Genomic DNA, 23,830 nt, shown 5'->3' with positions numbered 1-23,830 from the left:
TTTTTCTATTTTATTAATGTCCTTTTTTATTAATATTTTAAAAAATATTTATTTAGATTAAAATATTGAGATTAAAGATTAAAACACTTCTACCATACTGGTGGAGTTTTAAAATCAAATTCCTCACCTAAGAAAATTAATCCGAGATTGCAACTCTTTGCGTCCAAGACAAATATTTCGTCATCAATGTAACCCAAATAATGTATTTGATACTATTATGTATTTTATTTTTAAAAGCATGAATATTCTATATAAATTTTAAAAGCTTGAATATTTTAATTTTTTATTTTTTATTTCTATTCATCAACATTCCTTATTTTTTATTAATTAATTTAAAATATTATTCAGATTAGAAAACATTGAGACTTAAGATTAAAACCCTCTCATCATACTAGTGGAGTTTAAATCAAGTCCCTTAAATTTTAAAATATAAATATTCTACTTTATCAACATTATATNATAAGTGTTTTCTTAGAATCTTTCATTTAAATTGCAAATCCCTTAAAATTAGTGTTATTTGATTTGATTTGATTTTTTTTGATCAATTTCAAAGATTTTGTGGAGAAATTTTTAAAACTTGACAAAGGAGGAAAGGCTCATAGCCATGACAATTTGACATTTCCTTTTTCCTTTTTTTTTCTTTTTTTAATTTTCTTTATTTGCTTTGATTTTTGTTTTTTTATTTGTTTTTCTAAGAAAACCTTTGCTTGGAGGCTTATAAAATATCCATTTTGTCTTTTCACCTCCAAAATAAATTGATAACATATAATATATAATATATAAATATAAAAGAAATTCAGATTCCGTTTTTTTATGTAGTGTTTGTTAATCTCAGTAAGTTTTCAAACTACCTATCTTTAAATTTTTCAAACTGATTTTAAATTTCAAGAATTATCGTCAAAGATAATTTTAAGTACTATTCACTCTTTCTCTAACACTTTTTTTAGACCATCGTCTTCCTCTTTTTTATCCTTCACAAGAGGTTCCACTTTAGGCTTGCTTTCAACATGCATCGGCTGTTCACCTTTGAAAACCTCTTTGAAGGTTCTAAGTAGACCAGGATCTCTTTCTGTTTTATAAAAAAAAGGTAAATAAATGGTAAAGGCTTTTTTCTCTCCACTGTATTTACTTCTTTAAACAATAAAATATATATATATATATATATATATATATTATTTCTCTAACGTAGGCTTCAATCCACGTTATTTTTTTTAATTTACACTATTAGGGTGATGAATAAATTATGTATTCTATTAGACAATCAAAATTTTAAATATAGCAAATCAACTTTTTTGACAGATGATAAAAAAGAAAAAGGTCTTGAAATTATCATTGTTTAATGAATTTGTTTTTTTTTTTTAAAAAGATTGTATTTATTGATTGAATAGATGTAGATGTGGTTGATAAATAAAATAAATTTAGACACTCTATATCCTACATATTATGAAGATAGACTGTCCAGGTAAACACATAAACGTTCATATCAGATTTCATATCCCTTGTACTTTCTTCTGTAAGACATAAATATATATATATATATATATATATATATATATATATATAATGTTTAATATAAAAATAAAAAAAGGAGTTGTTTTTAAAAATTAGTGTAATAATTTGTACTAATTATTAATGACAATTATTGAGATTGGTACGAAGAGATTCATATGTTTTTCACTTTTTTTAATAAAAAAACTGCAAAAACAAAGTTAGCAACAGAATTTGGACAACAAAATCCCATTCCCAAAGCAAAGAGCTCTTCAATTTGATTCTAAAATTTTGTATGTTCTTGTCAATCCCTTGAAGAAGATCCCCTGTCTCTTCCTTCGCACATCTCTTATTTAATAAAATTTTGGACTGTCAACTGATTCAGGTGGAGATTTGTTTAAAAATTAATCGAATAAATGATAGCGGCAAGGCGTGTTGATAAGATATCTCGCCTGAAAGGTACTCCCGCCCCAAAGTCGATGACTACCGTAATCGGAGGCGGAGCCACCCCTTCTTCTTCTTCTTCTTCTTCGCTGAAAGCTCTCAAGTAACCGCTTACATTGGTTTTCCTAGTTCATTCAGATACTTTATAACTATAAGTGCTAGATTTATTCTCTTCTCCTCATTCTCCTTTGATTGCAGCAAGGGGTCATTGCTTTGGAGAGAATTCTTTTACCCTAAAAATAGGCTACTTGGTAATAATAATCGTGATCCTGGCTATTTGTCAACTTACCATTACAGCTCCATTTGTAATCATAGACCCACAAATAAGGTGAATTCGATTCCTTTAAAATTTTATTTTTTTAAGTGTAGTCGGTTTGGTGTGATTTCTTCTGTTTCCATGTTTACTTGTTTCTTTTAGTATTTGTTTTGCCCTGTTTGTTTGTTTTTCTGTGAAGATAGAGAATCTCTTGTCTTGTTACTCACTCTATAGCCTATACTACACTCCAGGTTTTAAGAAACCTTCCAGGATATGTGAAGATTGTGGAGGTTGGTCCAAGGGACGGATTGCAAAATGAAAAGGAAATAGTACCAACCACTGTAAAGGTCCAGTTGATAAAAATGCTAGTTTCTTCAGGATTGACTGTCGTCGAGGCAACAAGTTTTGTCTCGCCAAAATGGGTTCCACAGGTTAGTGTGCCTTTGTGGTTCATGAGAGTTAATCAACCTTTTTGCAAATAATGCTTCCATTTTGGATGTAAATACGTGTAGAGTTGCTTGTAATTCTCTTCATTCATGATTCTGCAATTTGATCTGCTTTGTTCTGTCAATCTTTAATGTTTAGTAATTATCTACATCTCATGCTTTGTTAATCATATATGTATATATATATTGTTTGCTATTTTTCATGCTTTAATCTCTGTGGTATGGCGCTCCTCACTTTTTTTTTTTTGTCTTTTTTAATATGATGTATTTTATCAGTTGGACTTTAGGATAAATTAATATCATGCTCATCTTTGAAAGGGAATGTCTGCTGTGAAAAAGAAAAAACCACTATCCTGAGCTAATTCATGATTCAATTACAGCTGGCAGATGCAAAGGATGTAATGGATGCAATCCAGAATATTCAAGGAGGAAGATTTCCAGTGTTAACGCCCAACCTTAAAGTAATTTATGTCTATAGAGAAAAATATTTCACTTAAGAAATTGTGTGAGTTTGTTGATAACATTAAAAGCTTTCTTTTAGGGTTTTGAAGCTGCTGTTGCAGCTGGAGCCAAGGAAGTGGCCATCTTTGCCTCAGCTTCTGAGTCTTTTTCTAAGTCAAACATAAATTGTAGCATCAAAGATAGTCTTGCTCGTTATAGAGATGTTGCTTCTGCTGCCAGAGAGCTCTCACTTCCAGTTCGAGGGTATGTTTTCTAAATAACATAGGAATGACTAAGATTCCTTTTTTTTTTTTTTCCCTTTTTGGGGTTGGCTAGTAGAGGAAAGAGAGTTAAAGAGTATCTTCTTTTTTGGCAGCGAACTATAATAAAAATCTAATTTCTAGTCTGAAATGCTCTAGCAATCAACTAGTTTTGCTAAGCATCATATCTAATGCTCACTTCATAGCTAAAGAAACAATTTAGATAATCAACTTGAAAGCTGAAATATTAAATGTTAGAAAATCATTCTTCTAACCTAAAAATAATAAATCAGGTTAGTTATGGCCTCCAGATTTCTAGGTTAAGAGTTATGTGACCTATTATTCCCTTCAGAAAGCACTTTTCAAGCAGGTTAAAGGTAGGAGGAGGAAAGGTTTTTCTTGTTTCCTGTACCCTCCCTGTAGTATTGGCATTTAAATTAGGCTTCTTTTCATGTAGCATTGACTTTAGTTACAAATTGAATATTTTTCAATAAGGTATGTGTTTGGACTTTTCAGTGTGAATTGAGAGTCACTGCAGAATTGGCAGCAATGCAAGTAACACCTTAGTTACCCAAAAGGAAGAAACTGTCAAAATTTATTGGGTAAATGCTGCATTTTCAGAGGGATAGTACACCGGTTGCTGTTGAGTAATTCTTTGATTTTTGATGTTGAGTAATACTTTTAAGTATTGTTTGTCCTTAGAGTTGCAAAAGCATCTTGAAATTTGGCTAAAGAGACATTCGAGTTTGGCCTTATCTGCAACTCAGCATTATTTTGAGTCAGTCAATGTCTCAAATGATAAAAATTGTATAAATTTACAACAAAATGTTTCCTTGAAATCTAGTGTTGAACAAGAGGAGCAGCCTGCTAAAGATTACACTTCAAAAGTGTGGAGTGTAGACATGCATTTTGGTTATCTTGTGGCTAGTGTCATTTCTCCCTTTTGAATTTACTTTGAAAGTTTGATAATCATTTCTCTTTATGGATTATATCCTGAAGAAGTTCTTAATTATGTCTTCTCTAACTCTGGAATCTGACTATGGCATCCTATGGTAGCACTGCTCCCATGCAAATTCTACTCCTTGAACGTATCCTCCTTAAAAATGACAACATTTAAAGTTCCTTTCTATCACATTTTGGTCATAGTTCTCTAGGGATTTGACACTTTATATATCAAAACAGACTGTTGTGAATGTGAACAAATGTGAGACTGAAAGTAAAAACATGGAAGGATGAAATTTGTGCACATCTGTCCTGTTGTTTATTTTCAAATTGACTTAACCAAGAAAAGATAACGTGAACATAACCAGTTAACTAGGTATTCTAGTTCATCCTGAAATGAATCTGGTTTTGAAATGAGTGAGGAACTTAAGCTATCTGTAACTGAAAAATCCAACTTTTGAGGACAGCCATCTCAGTCTTTAATTGCTAAGAAATAGTATATAAATTGGACTCAACCATGTATAGATGTCAAGTTGCAAAATTTCAAATGTTGTAAATAAGTACATTTAACTTTCTTTATGAATAAGTTTGTAAGGTTTGGCAGAAAAATTTGTAAATAAAATGGATTTTGGTGGATTGGATTGAGTCTTGCCAAGTAATAACTTTCAAATTTAGAGATACCCTGGAATGAAAAAGTGCACTCCTGAATGAGATCCTATTGTTTTATGAAAATAAACAATGTCCATGTCATTTATTTGTGTCCTTAGGCAGTATGAAAACTGCTTTCATTTTTTATATTTTTAAACTTTGCTCAAAGTAGTATTAGAGCTTTTTGGTTGCAAATATATGGTGTCTTGTTTGTCTGGTGATTGTTTTAAATAGAACTTTCTTAGGAAAAATCAGTTATAGGTTTGAAGGTTTTCGATTAGCATTACTTTTTGTTAGCAAAAGCAGCATGATGTATTTTACTAATATGACCCTCCTAGCACTTCCTGATCTTCTCAGATATATATCCTGTGTTGTTGGTTGTCCGGTGGAAGGAACGGTGCCTCCATCAAAAGTGGCATATGTGGCTAAACAGCTCTTTGATATGGGTTGCTCTGAAATTTCCCTTGGTGATACAATTGGTGTTGGTACACCTGGTAATGTCTAAAGTTATCTTCTGATAATAATTCCTTAGTGTTTTGATATATTCCATTAAGCGTCCCTCCCAGAGTCTTTTTGCTGCATATGTTTGTTTGTTTATTTGGTTTTTTTTTTTTTTGGCGGGGGGGTTCGTGATGGTGGTAGTGGAAAGTTTAGGACACGGTGGTTATTTATATTTATGTACGCAGATACATGCTTTGGCATGCACAAGTACATACATACATTAGGAAATGCAAGTCGGAGCTTAGATGATCAATGGCTCATTTATCAGGTGTATCATTGGGGTGACAAGCATTATCAGAAGATCATACATACATAAGGAGGTGTGAGAGTTGATTCATAATGCTGTGAATAAGAATTCTATGGGCTTATTAATGACGAGTTCATGGTGGACTTTTGCTAATGGTTAAGATCCCACTGACAAAACCTTGTTATAAGGACATCAAATGCACTGGATGTACATAATTGATGATTATATCATGCAGCCATAGAATTATTTCTATTCTCTAGACATTTAAAAAAGAAAATTTCATGAACAAAAGTGATAGTTTGCTTTTGGCTATTGACTTTGGAACACCTCTTAAAGAAAGATAATAATACCATTTCAAAATAATATTTTCATTTTTTTTTCCATTTATTACTTGAGATGATTAGTTGAAGGAGATACTCATCTAGATGAATATATCCATTCTGGTAGTAAGATAAGTGTGGATAGGAATGTAGAGATTCCTTGTTTTTTCTTTTTATCAGAGACAACACACAAGACTACTGTTCTCATATGGAAGAGTTTTGAAACATTTCTTCTGTGCCAAATGGAATCAGTATTGGCTCTTTAACATAATTTTATCATATTCTCTTGATAATTCTTTGACCTATTTGGAGAATTGTATAATTATTTGTTTTTAATTTTGCATTTGATTGATCAGTGGAAACCATTTTTAGTAATGCTTATGGTGATCCATCCTATGGTGATCCATCTTTCTCTTCTTATTGATTAAGCTTGTATATTCTAGAGCCTTATTTGAAATCATTCTCTGATAGACTCTGACCTTTATGTGCAATAATTTCATAGTTGTTCGGTTTTGGCTTCTCTTCCTTGTTCCTTCTTGGTACAGGTACTGTCATTCCAATGCTTGAAAACGTTATTCATGTTGTCCCAATTGATAAGCTCGCTGTCCATTTTCATGACACTTATGGGCAAGCTCTTTCAAATATTCTAATATCGCTCCAAGTAAGCAATCTTCTCATATTTTCTGCTCTAACATTAAGCTGCCGACATGAAGGATATGTTTGTTTTAATATGACTGAATTTACATTACCTTCTCTGCATTTTGGTTTTTGACCAACACATTGGTCTAACTCATATCTCTTGTGTTGCTAATGGAGATGCTTCCTTATTTAGCAAGCTGCTTTTAATTATTCTTTAGATGGATTTTTGATTACTAAATAGAAAAGTATGAATTGAATTTGTGATTTTATTGATTGTTCATTGGCAATGCGATTTTGTTTCTGGTTTAAATTATGAGCAAATCCTTATGGTGAATGCATCTCGATAATTTCTCTCTTTTTTTATGGCTGCTATGCATGAATGTCTTTCTTTTTCTTTTTCACTGAAAGGTACAATCTCTATATGCATCTCTTCGATCTGTAAAGAGATCTCATTGTTGGTTTCATGACTGTGCTGATAAGATATATTTGAAAACTGTGTTCCTCAACATTATTGCAGTACTTTAGCAAGGATTAAGGTTTTAGTTTCGGGCATGGACTTTGTTGATTATTTTCTTCATATATGGTTTTAAAGCAATAAAATTAATGTAAAAGGTGCATTTTAAGAAATAGGTTTTAGGATTTGCCAGTTAAAGAAAATGTAATAATTGTGTTTAAGGCAGATCAAATGTTACCCACACATTGATTTGGATTTACTTAATTAGTTTCTTTTTTGTTTGTAAAATTAATAGAAAACATGATGTATTTTGTAGGTTTAATGATTTTGAGTTGTATAAAATGTTGACAGCAATGTTAAAGACAGATGAAAAACAAATAGATCTCGCTTTACTTCATTTCTTGCCTTTTTCTTCCCTCCCAAGGTCACACTCTACTCTCTATTTGACAAATTTTGGCCAATATTCTACGATCTTATTTTATAGTTCAATGGCCAAAATTTTTTGAGTCACTTTTTTGTCATAGTTATGCCAGCTTAACATTATTGTAGTGATAAGACATATTAAAGTGCTCCTTCTAGTGACCAAATATTTAAAATTTTCAGGTGGTCTAGAAATGTTATGAAGCACTTTAAATATTTCAGTAATTTTTATTCCCTTCACAGATGGGGATCAGCACTGTGGATTCATCTGTTTCCGGTCTTGGAGGTTGTCCATATGCTAAAGGTGCTTCAGGAAATGTTGCCACTGAGGATGTTGTTTACATGCTCAATGGACTTGGAGTAGAGACACATGTGGATCTTGAAAAGCTCATGTTGGCTGGGGATTTTATCTGCAAGCATTTAGGGCGGCCATCTAGTTCCAAGACAGCAGTTGCCTTAAGTAGTAAGAAAGCTAACTCCAAGCTTTAAGGTACAAGAGCTAGAAAACCTTATAATTTCATACTGTAAAAATTTGTATGTATGCTGAAAAACCATATTCAGTTGCATGCTTTTCTAGTTGGATCAATACTTTTAAAATATTTTGCAAAGCACACAAATTTAGTCCCAGTGTGAACCCTGTAGGTAAAAGTAAAGCTGTTATGGAATTAAGTTTCTTGCAATTCAAGAACACACATCTGTTTGACCTTTTAAGTGTGTTATTCTGAGTTTTCTGTCAGATGCATATCCTTATCAATTTAATAGCAATTCAAGCCATGAAGCCAAGATACACAATTATCACCAGACAGAAAATAAAGGGTATGTGTTGAGGAAGTGGGCTTCATGGCTTGGACCTAATGTGGTGAGAGCTCTACAAGATACAACACTAAAGGGGGGCACTGAAATAATGTTCTAGAGTCCCTTCTTTGACGGTCAAGTTAGTGGACAAAGCAAAGAAAGGGTAGAGAGAGTGAGAGTCTTGCCTTAAATAGTTCATATATTCCTTGTTTGGGCTTCAGGGATCTAGTATGAGTGGTTTGGATGAGGCCGCATGTCTTAATAGGGGTAGGAGACATGGTTTGGCTTGCCCAGCGGTCCAATATTCTTAGGGAAGCCCTTGATTTTTTTTTTTTGAATAAGAAGAATATTAGTTTTTGTTACTAGGGAAGCCCTTAACCTTGTACAAGAATTGGATATGTGTCCTCGAGTGCCCCCGAAATCCAATGTGCACGTGTGACAATTGCAAGCACTGAAAAGTTAAGCACCGATGTGCTCAAAATGAACTAAAATTCCTTTTGAGTTTTCTTTCTTCACTAACTTCTCTCGACAAGAGTGGAAACGGACATCTGCTTGGATTTGTCCAAGCTATGAAATTGGTTCATCAACGTGAAAATGAAATCAAAGTAACATGCTTTTGGACTAAGTTGATAAGGATGCGAGGGTTGAAGCAGAATTTGAAACCAACAGAATAGAAACGGTTAGGAAGGGATAAAGGTCATTTACATTACCAAGCAGCCTTATATTTGTATAAAAAGAATAACCCATATTAGGATCTCGTTAGTGTGTTGTGATTATTGAATTTTAATGCAACTCATCACAGTAATTGACAGGGTCACAAGGACAGAATAAGTTATGGTTATGCTCTGTTCAGTTCAACTGGCATGAAATGTTGTTTTTTTTTTTTCCTTTTTTGTCAAAAAGAGTCATCGATGCATGGTAGAGTGCATGGTTTACTACGTTAGAAATGTAGAGAACACATAGAGATCCTAAAATAATCTTAATGTATGGTAGTTTGTTATTTTTTGAAGTAATTAGAAAGGAAGATTGGTTGCAGTTATAGTGGATTAGCTACTTACTTGCCCAAAATGTGCAATTGTTAAAGAGACATTACAGAAACGAATCCCCATGTCTGCTCGTCCTTGTCTCTCAAGTTTGAAACATGTTACTTTTATTAAAATGGCCATTTACCTGAAAGCCAGCGCAAATTCTTGCTTTTGCTCAGACCCTTTGAAAAATGAAACTCTCCATTAAAGAACATTGATACTTAAATATTGGTGAGAATAGCGGAATTAAATGTAGGAAGATTGGTTGGTGGTCGGACAGAATGGTAGGTGGTGTATCTTTCGAGCATGCATGCCATGGTGACATTCATAACAAATCCCTGCATTAAAACTTGAAAGCTCTTTATATGCCGTCGTACACTTTTCTTTGTATTTAAAGGGTTGAGGAGCTTATTTAAATGCACTGAGAACTTGTCTGTCGTCGGGTTTTAAGATCTCACTGAAAATTTTAGAGGAATTCCGGTTTGAAAAGAGCGCCAACTGCTAGAAGGATGAGAGAGCGGAATGAAAAGAAGGGAGGGATAGGAAGAAGCATCCAAATATTTGAGGGTCTAAAATGAAAAAAGTACCAAGTGAAAGTATGGATTTGTCGTTTTTATTTATTACCAAAATGATGTGATGCGGAATCCCAAAATTTAGTGGCAAAACTTCAAAGTTCATAATCCATTTTCTAATTTTCAATGCCTTTGATAATTCACTTTTGGCTTAAATACTAAAAACGCTGGGGAACTATTTCTCTAAATGTGAAAATTTCTTATTTCTTAATTGTACTCAGAAACATCTTTTTTTTTTTTAATTTTTTTAACTACACTAACTCTTAACTCAAAGTGGACCTCAACCCATTCCATATCAACAGTCACTTGACACGTCATCAAGTCACACCACATGTTAGCTCAGCAAAAAGTCTCAGTTGACATTAAGTTTAATAATTGTTAATTTGTCATTCGAATGAAGAGCTTGTACGTGTGAGTAAGAATTTTTCAAATACAATAAAAGAATAGAGATTTTTCTTATAAAGTGAAATAATTTAGGGTTTTTTTTTTTTGTGTAAGCCTTCATTTTTAGAAATCAGTTAATGGATGGAAAGTCTTTAGTTAAAGGCTACTTAATAAAGCCAATCAATTTCATTTAAGGAAAATTATGTTATCTAATTACATGAATCTCATATTCTTTCTTTTTGAACGTTTACTAATGCAAAATACTTATAGAATCATATCTCTATTTTACAAAAAATTCAATGAAGAATCTACTCAACATTTAATTTTCTGCAGTTTGTCAAACAATGTTTATATCATAAATTTTGTACTAAAAGTTTTCGGAATTAAAAATTCAGTAACTAACTAGTCAATATTGAATTTTTTCAGTTTATCAAACAACACTTTAGTGTTTGTATTATTTCCACTAACTTTCATTGTTTCCATCTCTCCTTTTATTTCTAACCATTTAGCACAATTCTTTTTACTGTTGGTCCTGACTTCCAAATGTAAATGTGTTTTATATTACAAATTATTTTTTAAAACAATTTTTTTTGAAATAGTTAAATTTTGACTATGAAAAACTCGAGTTCCATATGTTAATGCGCAAATTAAAAAAATTATGTATACGTTTGAGTATTTGATTTAATAATAAATATAAATATTCTTTACTTATAAAATCAGATACTAATATGGGTTCCTAAAGTTGCATGTACTTTAATTTAAAGAGACAGAAAAAAGAGACAGTGACATGGGTGTATGTTAGCTGTGAGATCGTAGAGCACTCACATCGCTTTGCTCAAACTCTTGGGGAACGTGTGTGTTATATATAAAAATTGAGGCCTTGAGAGTTTTTAATATGTGTGGGTTCCATAATCTTGTTGTGTGTCCTTGACCCTGAACTGCTCTTCATTCTGCAGCTTCATGGTAGCTTGTAAGTGTACTGAACTGCTGCTGGGTAGGTTGTGGGCATTAATTTGGGTGCACTGCCCTCCAAGAGGAGTTCTGTGGGTGTCTCAGATTCTGTAGTTTTTCATTTTTAACAAGTCTTTCTCTTTTAGTTTTTAGCTTTGAAAGTTGAATCTATTTCTTTCCCTTAATAATAGCTACTGATTTAGGTCAAGTTCACAAATATCATTCCCTCTCTCTCTTTTTATAAAGGCTTCTCTAGCAGCCTTGCTAGGAGTTGCATGCCCTGTAATTGGTATTTACCATTATAAGGTACGCATTTGTACACTCAAAATGATACTCATTGACCAACACAGATAAAAGGTGATGAAGAGAAATAATGTACCTGAAAACTTACAGTCTTTCGTAGGAAGAAAAGAAGAAAAACCGAAAGGGATGGAAGGAAAAACTACTTTCTTTTGTTTGATAGGAAGAAAATAGGAAAAAATAAGACTTCATGATTTAAAAGGCTTTTGAATTATTTTTTTTAAAAAATTAAATAAGTTTTTATATTTTCATTTTCAGTCAAATAGATTTTTATAATTAAGAGTAGATTAACTATCATTAATAAAAACATCATTTGTCATTTTTATGCTTACATGATGTTGAGATGGATGATGAAAATGTCATATGAGTATTTTATCATGTCACATCAACATCTTTTATGTCATATTAGTATATTACTACGTGATATAAAATGTTTTGTAGAGTTTTGACAAATAATAGTCAACTGTTAGTTATAAGAACTTATTTGATTTAAAAAAATATATAAAAAATTTATTTAAATTTTTTAAATAGTTTAAAATTGATTTTAGATATTATACTTAACACCGAAAGAATATGAATGAAATTGTATTTTTTTCTCAAATCTAATCTTTTCAAAATTTAGAAAAATATTTATTTAATTTGAATTAACTTTTTTATATATAATTTTACTCATAATCTCTTTCTTTCCTCTTATTTTCCATCTTTCATACCAAATACAAAAGAAATAAAATTTTCTCCTTTTCTTCCTTCCTAGCAAAGGAATATAGAAAACTTAAAATACAAAAATGGTTGCTCCTTAATGTACTCGTACACATGCTACGACCTTCTGTTAGCAAGGAAACCGATTGTACAGTCCCTGGAACTTAAGCTAATTTGTTAGCTAGGCTTGGCACTAGCACCCAAATTCTGGAACACCATTCAATTTTTGGGCTTTTTATGCATGCAAAAAGGGAAATCAATGGTCATTTTTTTCCCTTTTGGTTTTGGTGTATTGATCAAAGATTTACTAGCCCTATTACTAATTTAATGCTTAGTTTCAATTTTAAAAAATAAATAAATTGAAATCATCAATTTTAAGTTCAAGTTTATTTTTAAAAGACAAATAATATATGGATTTATCTTTATACAAACTGAAAGTTTAAGGATAAAAAAAATTATATTTGAAATTGTAAGGACAAAAAATAATATTTATGTTAAATTTTAAAGACCAGTGGTGAGATTTATTCACCCTAAAACTTTGTTTCAATGTCAAGGAAGGTTTTCGAACCTTTTAAAGTATAAGGTTCAAGTTTCATCAAGCGTGAGTTTCATCTAATTTTATGTTAATTTATTAGTTTTATTTAATTGATTATTAATAAAAAAAAGGAATAAATGAAGTTGTTATATTTTATGTGGAGTAACCAAGAAATGTGGACTATGAATAATTAATTTATTTTTTCTTGAATTAATATTCAGTACAACTTTTACGCTACTTCCTTATAATTCCTAGGAGACAAAACAATGGAAAGCCGAGATCAAACAATTTATTTAAGTTCTTAGGCTTGTCATTTGTGAAGTAACGCAACTGTTTATTCACACTGAAACCCTTATCCAAGGCTTTTGCAATTCGCATAAATAACACATTTATGCTTTAATTTGTTGTAATAAAACGTGTTTAACCAGCGATGAGATTTTCTCCAAAGGAAAAGGTGATTGCTTCATATGTTTACCATTCTCCATGGTCTCATTCACTGTAGACAGAAAAAGTATAGTTCCCAAGGGATAATCTTTTCCATTTTATTTTCCGAGTCCAAGGTGAGACGGTGAAAAACTTGGCATTTGCAGGCACGGAGAAGAGTGAGAGACAAGTGACATAGTGGACTTTGTGGCTGGCAAAAGGAAATCAGTACCAAACTTACAGTGGGGCCTGCTTCATAATCATTCATGGCAGAGAAATTAAGATGAATAGATGGCTCCCAGTCTCACACTATTGCTACTACAACCTTATGAAAATAATGATACTGCTACTAGAAACTGATCAAATCAAGCATATCATATCTACGGCCTTAATTATGGATACCATTTGAGTTATTGAAACGGCCAAAACTGTACAAATCCATACGTACCTACAACCTTAAATTTGCTGCACATCTCTACCTGTATACCACTATTTATACATGCATGGGAAACTTATAAAGATATACATATATGATAATGTGATGGAAATTTAAATTAAGCATATATACAATATTATTTAATCAGGTGATGTCTAATGGTCATGGATCCCTGACAAATTTGGAATACCTAAATGAATTCTAAATCGAGAACGAAAAAGGGAGATACCAGTTGAAGCACAGTTGTTTTCTTATCAGGTATTAGTATCCAACAAGCTGAGAGAGTACAGCAAGCAACATACAAACACCAGCAGGGAGCAACAGACCAACCCACTGGAGCAAAAGCAGACTGGTAATTAATAACATCAACAACCCCCATTAATGGCAATATTAATGTTCATTCTATTTATCTATCTATTTATCATAAAATATTCTCTTCCTTTATAGTAATCTTTAACAAATAAAAGTATCTTTCTTCACCGAAAACTCAAATCTAAACTTTCCATATACATCTGTAACATCACTTGAGGTACTCCTGCTTAGTGCTAGCATGGCCTCAAGCATCAAAAATGCTCTCACAAAAAAGAGAAATGAAATTAAAATTTAAAAAGATAAAAATAAAAGCAAAAAAAGAAGAAGAAAAGACCAAAAAGATATCACAGCTTGAAAGGAAGGAAATCAAGCTTTGGGTACTAGTTCTTAATCTCCTGCTAACTTATCTGTTGTGTAGAGGATTGGGGCCTGTATAGACTTTCCTCTGTTCAGCACCAAAAATGTCATCGCCATCTTTTGCTGTATTTGATCCTTTAAAGCCACCTTGGGATTTAAAATTAGGACTTAGGCTAGCGCCAGACCCAGCTCTGAATCTGTTATGATTATGATCATACACACCTGCAAAACATGGAGTCTCAAACTGTAGCAGCATCAGCAGGAGGAGAGACAAACAAGCTAGGCCTTTTCTCAGGCTCATCTGTTTCTTCTTGCTCAGAACCCAAGTCATGGCAATGGCATGGAACACAAACACAAACACACTAGTCTCTCTCCCCGAAACCCCACCTCAGAAACGGATGGGAATGGCTGATGTTCAAGGGAATGAGCTGAGAGATGATTGAAAGATTGTTTTTATAAAGAAGCTTTTTGGTTGTTTTGGTTTTTAGAAGCGTTGGGGTTTGAAGAAGAGGCAAGTCAATATGGGTTGAGAGTCAAAATGCATAGGACTTGCTGCCTGGTTTCTGTATATACATAAAGAAGAGAAAAAGGAAGAAAACATAGACATATGGGGGAGAAAGTGTTATTGGGAACTTATTTGCTACTGATTCAGAGCCTGAGGCTAGCTAGTATATTTTTGGGCTTGGGAAAGGGAAAACTCTACAAACAGAGAGAAAGAGAAAGAGAGAAGGGGAGCTTGATTTCATAACCTGAAAGCTCTTCCCAGTCTTTATCAAAATTGAGTCATGTGATAATAATCATTTTTCTTGGCTTTTTCTTTGTTTTTGCTAATGAAAATCCTTGGCCTTTGCCAACTAGTATGAAAGAGTGTCCTTTACTAGCCATAAAAGTCGATAACCTTTTCTCCACGAAGGAAAGCCCAAGGGCAACTTGGGGCAATTTCTTGTCTTTTTACTTTCTGAAAGTGTATGGATCTGCACTAAATTAATACATGCAAACTTAAAAGCATCCCTTGGATTTCTTTTTATTAGTTTTGTTCACATTTAACGAAATGGGTTATCATCACATATATCCTAAGACCATGGAATTTTGTAAACTATTAAATTTTGATCTGCATTCTAAATATTATCAACAGATTTACTAAAAGATTTTAAACAATGATTTACAAGAAGAGAGAGCAAAGAACAGAAAAAAGAATAAGTTATATTATATATATACATATATGCATACATATATACATATATAGATGTTGACACTAAAACATTTTTGGTATAAAAAGATATCGAGTTTCGTTATATTCTTAAATTTCCCTTATATAATTAGTTTTTAATATTATTAAATTAATCATGAATTTCATCAGAATAAAATTTTAATCGTTTAACTCCTATTGTTTTTATTTGTTGCTTCAATTGGGAACCAGTGGGATAGTTTTAACTTTTATTGGCTGCTTTTTTTTTTGTTTAGAAAATTTTTAAATATTTTGTACTATTACTCTTAGTTCTACTCTTATTAAACCACTTGTTAATGCAGAAATAAAAAAATTATTTATATTTCGAGCCTTGTATTTTAAAAGTGTTCACTTTTAACACTTTAAATTTCTAATTATAAATGTACAAATAAATATATATTCATGAGCAATTACAAGTGTTCGTGGGCCAAACTAAGATTGATCTTTTGTTAAAAGTCAAGTATGAGCTCATTGTGCTTATTGACATATTATTTTATTATTAAAATAATAAAATATCATTTTATGTTGATATTTTAAAAATTAAATTAAATTAAATATATTATTTATTAATAAAACAATATACTCATGTTCAGATTGAGTCAAGTTTTGGGTCTAAAAGTCTATGTCCAAGCCCACTCGAGTTCGGTTGGAGGTACGAGTTTTAGACAGGTACCCTAACCCCTGGATACTTCTACAACACCACATGTGAGGACGAATACTAGTATATTCGAATATAGAATATACTATCATTATCAACAACACAAAAATTTAGCCGAGTCATCAATTATAATTGAATAAGACTATTACATTCTATAAGCATGTAAAATACTATACAATCTCCAATTTAATAAAAATATCTATTAAAGTTGAAGAATATGATTATATATGCAATATTTTTACTGAAGGAATTAATATATTTTATTACGTCAAAATAAATTTAAATTAGAAGGATAAAATAGATAACTTAGCAATACTAAATATGATATAAGTGATCATGTACCTAGGAATAAGACTCCATGATGTAGAAACAAAAAAAAGTGATGACTGACTAATTGTATATACATTCAAAATTTGAAAGCCCTTTTTCCTTAGTCTTCCATCCTCTGAGTACTTTGAATTTGTTAAACCAATAATAAAGAGTTATCTAGTGAAAAAGGGGAATAGACTGATTCATCAGTGAGATTAGTCAATAACATAATCAACTCCATGCTCTCTAAATCTGATCAAGATAGGTCCAATTCCTATTCAGTATGTCAAAGCGGACCCATCCATATGCTGATTTCCTCTACGTGTATTTATTTTCTATTTTATTAAGTTTGATGAGCTCAGATTTGATTTCTTGTTGATTAATTGATGTGCCTCTATCTCTCACCAGCCTAAAATCAAAACCTTAGGCAACATGCACTTTGTTCAATGTGTCAAGGAGGGTATGTACACTCCTGCATTAATTCTTTGTAGAAAAATCTCAAATTTTAACCGTTACAATGTCTTCTTATGGACTATCAACGCTTTGCAATCAATGGGATTTATAGGTAAGTTAATGAGATTTACCCCTTAATTGCCCCAATAAGCAAGAAAGGGGCAAAATTAAATATATGGTGTATCCCAAAGCTCCCCTATGTTTATGATTTTCAGCTCCTGAGCCAACAACTGATTTGTTAAGAAAAGAGATGAAAATAAATTTTGATGATGAGGATAAAACCTTAGGGAGCAATTAACGAAAGAGACAGAGAGACAGGAGCTTGGGTGGGACATAAAAGAGGTGGGGAGTTGAATATCAGAATGTATGTAGTGCTCACTTTCTTTGAAGGAATGATGATGTTTTGCCTCGCTTTTTTTATTTTTAGGAAGAAAGATCAGAACATCAAAGTCATGGACACTTGATGATTTTTGCACCCAAAGAGAGGTGAGCATTCTTCTCTCTTACCATACTTCATTTTAAAGTATATAAATGCTTTTCTTCACATCACAAAAAATAAATAATTCATTTTCTTTTTCCATCACTACTCAACAGACTGGTTACCTGCAATGCTCCTCTTATAGCCTACCATACTATGCTAAGTGATTATATATAGCCAAATATCAGATATAGAAAAACACCCAATTTGCAAGCTTGTTGGCCTAGCTAGTTTAGCCATTTGACATTTTTCTTACAATTTGGCTTGCTATATATATATATATATGTGTGTGTGTATACTACCATCTCCAAAACTTAGGCCATTTTGGCTCAGGGAACATATAATCCAAAAATATGTACACAGGTGAGTTGAGAGGACTAATGCCAGCTGAGTAGGCCTGTATGAGCTGACCCCAGATGGCTATTATGCAGAAAGTGGGTCATTTTGAAGTAATTATGGCATGCAAACAGGTAGGAACTAATCACAATAAGGGTCAGATCATATTTTGATGATTATTTCACCTGACTTGTTCAAGTCTTTGTTGCGAAAGCTAGCTGTGTGAGTTTGGCCTAAGATTTGTTGCTATCAAAAAAGTTCAGTTGCATTAAATGTACATGACTGATCATAGATGTAGGGAAAGAGAAACTGAGGCGCCTTGGAATAGTCCGACCAAATTGCATTTCAGATTAACTTTAACAGACTTGTATTTTTTTTTTTTATTTACTTCATCACAGGCAGATGAAAGCACACGTACTTGATGTATAAGCAACCCTAGTTATAGAAAGGGACTTGTTAGCAGTGACTTGAAAGTACTTTTGATATTCTTGTATTTTATGGGATTTACATGTATTGTCTCGTTCAATATCTCTCCGTTCACTATATATGGTCTTCTTGTAGCTCAATTTTGACATAGACAAGAGGCACAACTGGACAAACTAATGTGATAGTATAACAAATAACAAAAAGAAAAAAAAATCAAGTATAGATGATATATGCATTAATTGTACATGTGCAAAATGCATTTCCATTCAATCCTAGGTGTTTTCTAGCATGTGAAAAAGGAAAAAAAAAAAAAGGATGGTGGTCTTCTGATTAGATGGATTGTCCATAATAATTTTAGGATGGTTCAAGATTTTAGACACTTGTCAATCAGTCTCGAATTGAAGGAGCGGACCATATGATCAAATTTTGGACCAATTCTATAAAAATGATCATTACAAACAAAACACGCTAAATATTACAAATTACAAATTATAAGACTTATGATAACTTTATGATATAAAGTTATTTAATTACATTTTGGATGCTAAAGTAGCTAAATCCTTATGAATTTAAGTTAGATTGAGTTAGTTTTTATGCATTTTGTTATTTAGTTTAATATATGTTGATGTAGTTAAATTTACATAATTTTAGTTCATTTTAATGTTGAAAGTCCTATTTTAAGCCAATACTAATTTAGTTCTTGTTTTGGTAGGTGTTCAAATGCATAAAAGTGCATAAAGCTAAATGGTGTTGAATTATGCAGTGGAGACTAAGTGCAGATTTTCACTGAACATGTTGCGGTAATTCAGACATAACCCGAGCTACAGAGATTTAATTCAATCAACATGATTCTTGGACCATAAGAAAGCTAAGAGGAAGACCTAACACTTTCATGTTTACCATTATGCTTAGATCAGCCTTAAGGTAGGAGAATGCAAGATGAGTTACAAAATCAGTTATGCACCAAGGGTCTACAAGGAGCAACGCCGCGGCCAAGAAGCACTCAAGGCCGTGGCCCCCAAGGGAGCATCATTGCTCCCATACAAAAATCTAAGAGCTTGGTGCTGTGGCAGCCAAGGAGGAGGGCCAGAAGAACACAGAAAAAAAATTATAAGGTTGGAGTGTCACAACACCAATAGAGTAAGATTGCGGCACTTTGATGTGGATTATGTAAATGCAGCCAATCGAGAATTGAGTTTTTAGGGTTTTTCGGAGGCTATAAATATGTGATTTTCAGTAGCTAAAAAAGGGACTTAGAGAGTGAATGAATGGCAGTTTTTGAGAGAAAAGAAAAAGGTTCTCTAACAAGAGAAACGAGAAGAAATCAAAAGCAACTGAAGATCGAGAATCGAAAGAGGCTTTGATATTCCTTTTTGTTTTCATTTCTTTCTTGTTCTTTTGCTGTAGAAATGATCTTTTCTTTGGAAATGGTCAAGTTTGCTATGGAAAAAATGATGAACTAAATTTGTTTTCTAGGATTATGGTTTATTTCATTATATAGTTTGAATATATGATTTCTCTTTGCTTGGTATTAATGCTTTATTTCAATTCTGTGCTTATTGGTTTTCACTGCTTGATCACTAGTTGAAATATTTTGGGCTCCAAATGTAACTCCTTGGAAGGAGTTTAGAATAAAACCATTGTTTTGAATAGCCTATGTTTGATTCACTTTGGAGTTAGGTGATAGTTTCATATTTAGGATAGACATATACCTAAATACCTTCGGTAGCCAAATTAGAACAAGAACGTAATGAACCTTTGCTAATTAATTTATATGGACATATGGAGTTAGTTTTGAAAAGGTATGTGTGCAAGATCTCGACAGAGACTTGTATATAATATGGATTCTAGGTTAGCCATGTATCCCATTAATCTAAGTTAAGGAGAATGATTAAATTCAAATGAAATTTTGAGAGACACCATAATCCTAGGTTTTGAATTAATATTTTGTTAGTGAAATTTTATTCTTCTTTATTTTTAATAATCATTTTTTAACTTAATCTAATATTCAAATTCGAGTGCTTGGGTATGATAAGCTTTGTTATAAATTTAATGCTTAGTAGGAACAGGTGCAAATCTCTGTGGGAAACAATGCTTAACTTACCTTTATATTATTTGTATGGCCACGTGCACTTACGTGTATTAAACCAACAACAAGTTTTTAATGCCGTTGCTAGGGATTTGTTTTCCTATTTATCTTTACTAATATTAAATTAAACAAATTGTCTTAGACAAAGATTTTCTTTTTTTTTTTATATTTTTCAGGTTTCTTTTGACATTGTATACACAGAGCACGAAACTTAGAGATTATCTTGTGCAACGTAGAGATTGAGAGGACATTTCAAAGACAAAGTCAAGAAAGTCAACAAGGTTTTGCTTCTTCGAATACAATGGATGAACAAGCAAGAAAGTGGGAAGTCCAAGAGAGGGTAGTTGAAGGAAATTGATTGTTAAAGGACTATGCTATTGCTCTAGTGCAATGTATTCCATCAAGCATCAAAAGGCCAACCATTTAAGCAAATAATTTTGAGATCAAGCTTGCCATCATCACTATGATCCATATGTCAGTCCTGTTTGGGGGTTTTCTAAATGATGGCTCAAAATGCTCACATATATAATGTAGTACCTCGTATTTTGATACGGTAGCTAATAACGTTTACGGATGCCAATTGAAGTTGATTACTGAGTTAAAAGGGTAATTCAGAAATGAACCCGTGAAATCTCGATCTCCATAAACACATACCTAGAAGTAGACGCGATAATGCGGATCAGGGGTAATTTCGTAATTTCTCTTGGTGAGCTCCTACGAGTGGGTTTTCTTGATGCTATTAAGGTCTAAATAGGCCTAAGGAATGAATAAATGATGTGTAATGATGAAAACACGAAGAAAACTAGAAGTGACAATAGTTTTCACAATAGGGGCAAAATGGTCATTTTGCACCCCGAGTCAAAATTTTAAGTTTTTGTAAACTCGAGTAGTTTAGATCATTGTGGACCTTGTCTCAGTGTCAAAAGAATAAAAAGATTGCATAAAGGATTGGAAAAGAACAAGTTAACTTGCTAAAGGGAATTTTTGTAATTTCAAAGGGAATTGGATAAGTTTGAGCTATAAATATCTTCTCCTTCTAGCAGCTTCTTCAATTTCCTCCTTCCATCTCACGTTTGTTCCCCCCTCCATGGAAGCATGGTATGAAAACTTCATAACTTTCTCTCTTTAGCTCTAATTTTCATGCCTTTGTACACCTTTTCATGGAATCCTTGTGCTCTTTCACTCTTTTACTTCAAAACCCTTGAAAAATCCCACTTTCATACTTTCTCTCACTAGTTAGATGTTTAGGGAGAGAAAGAGAGAGAAAACTCCCATAATAGATTGGAAAATTTATTGGAAAGAATTTCAAAGTTACAAGCTACCAAGGTGAGTAGTGAATTAGAATTTATTTTTTTGTGTTGGGAATGATTAGTACGTAGACTTACGAATGTTGTAGTTGAGGTTATCCACTCATTTTAGAGTGATTAGGGTAGTGAAAATAGATAGCCATTTAAATGGCAATTGAAAGCTAGTTAAGAGAAAGATTTAGACTTTATAAGTATGTGAATTGACAAATTGGTGATGCTAATGTGATGATAGGTTCTAACGAAGCCCCATCATCCCATTTGGACAATTAGGGAAGTTAGGATCGGCTAAAGGCTCAAATAATACCGGTGAGTGAACTGCATCTCAAAACTTTTTTTGGGAATGTGAATGAAATTGCACAAACATTTGAATGATTTATCCAGCTTTTCTTAAAAACAAGTGCTTTGGGAACAAGCCTTTGGAAATTGCCTTTATATTGTGACATGTGGTTGGTTATGGATTTATGCACTATTACATTTTGGTGGTGTATATATATTTATGTGGTGTGCATGATAATTGATATTATGTATGATGATTATAACCGTGTGTGTGCACGATGTGGGGGGATGCACATGCCGGTGATGGCGTGGTGAGGGAGGTGGATGATGATAGTGCCCCGTGTGCACGATGTGGGGGGATGTACATGATGGCACTGGCTATGCATGATGTGGGGGGATGCACACGATGACTCTGGCTATGTGAACGATGTGGGGGGATGCACATGAGTTGGGTGTGATGATGGTGATATTGGTATTTATCTATGTATTTATGCATATCTATGTTTATGAAATGAAAGCTCATGAATATGATACATGATTGAAATGCATGTGAAATTTGATATGTTAAACTTTGAGAATTTATATGTGTTTCATGTTGCATTTGTCATGTGAACAGGGTGGCTTTTTCTTAAGGGAATGGGGAATTTTTACTAGTGCCCTGTTTCTCGCTGCAATGAGATTCATTCTCACTACAACGAGAAACTCTCGGGTTTCACCAGACATGGTTCTTGCTGTAGCGAGAAAGTTTATGTTTTATGGCATGAATCTCGCTGCAGCGAAAAACTTTCTGTTTCGCTTAGTATCTTGATCGATTGTTGCGCTATTTTCCACTTCTTTGGTACCATAGTTGAGCATGGACTTCCAACATTAAGGAATAAACAAATTAAGTTTAAAATGAGGGGTTTGGTGAGAAACCCTCGGCCAGCTAAGAAACCCTTAGCCAGTTGATAATTTAAGTCAAAGGTCACTGCAGTGAGAATGCCTTTCCACTGTAGCGAGGACCCGTCATCTACTTGACTTGATTTGCATGAATGTTATTAAAGTTTTCATTCTTCAAATCTTTTGTTGAGCATGGACCCTTTACATTAACTGATTTAATCAATTGGGGTTTTCCTGAGGGGTTTTGATAAGCACTAAATTAAATTCCATTGTTTTTGAAACAAGTGCATCATGATTTCCAAATTCTTCCTATTGATTGTTTGTTCCTTTCTTATGTTCACTCATTGAGTTTCGTACTCACGTTTTTAAAATTCATGTTTTCAGATTTGGAGGCAGTTGGGACCTAGATTGAGTCACACACATATGCTCACCTTCTTGGTAGGTACTACGGCATCTCAATAGCTGCACCTTCACTATGGTCACTCCGCTGGAAGTCTAGAGTCATTTTCGTTGAACATATGTACCTTAATGTAAATTGTTAAGATATATATATATATATATATATATATCTTAAGCAATAGACGTTTATGTTGATTAATGTTGCCACTGCGAGATGGCACGAATGACATTATTTTGAATCATAAATATGAACTTATGGTTTCGATGGAAAAGTATTGGAATACTTGTTGATAAGAATTATGAAATACGGTTATAAGAGCGAGTGATGAAATCGATGAATGGAGTCACATAAATAGGCTTGCTTGGGCTTAGTGGGCTATGCCCATTGGGCCCATGCACCGGTCATGCCCCGAGATTTGGGTCGTGACATCTAATTTCTTGGAGATATGTGACACATTTAAGCATAACGGGGTCACATAAGATGCCATTTGACTGAGACTATTCTTATTCTCATTGAGGGATAGAGTAAAGGTGTGGTTGAATTCATTGCTCTTAAGCTCAATCAAAACATGAGACCTTGCTCAGAAGTTCTTAGATAAATACTTTCCTCTGGTGAAGATAGCTAAAATGAGGAACAATAGCATTTCTTTCATATAGTTTGATGGTGAGTCGCTATATGAAGCTAGGATAGATACAA

At 32.9% G+C, this 23,830-nt stretch overlaps 1 protein-coding gene across 1 annotated transcript; it reads left to right on the top strand.

Annotated features, from left to right (window-relative positions):
* On the top strand, positions 1,667-8,217 carry LOC18598624 (hydroxymethylglutaryl-CoA lyase, mitochondrial). The gene is made up of 9 exons (XM_018122068.1): positions 1,667-1,781; positions 1,874-2,035; positions 2,131-2,260; positions 2,440-2,619; positions 3,015-3,095; positions 3,176-3,339; positions 5,283-5,419; positions 6,539-6,654; positions 7,750-8,217. The coding sequence occupies exons 2-9, from the start codon at positions 1,905-1,907 to the stop codon at positions 7,993-7,995; spliced, it is 1,185 nt and encodes a 394-aa protein (XP_017977557.1). The 5' UTR covers positions 1,667-1,781; positions 1,874-1,904; the 3' UTR covers positions 7,996-8,217.

The sequence above is a fragment of the Theobroma cacao genome, chromosome 5 (assembly GCF_000208745.1).
Source record: "Theobroma cacao cultivar B97-61/B2 chromosome 5, Criollo_cocoa_genome_V2, whole genome shotgun sequence".
Taxonomy (NCBI): Eukaryota; Viridiplantae; Streptophyta; class Magnoliopsida; order Malvales; family Malvaceae; genus Theobroma; species Theobroma cacao.
This window is presented reverse-complemented; position numbering and strand designations above follow the sequence as displayed.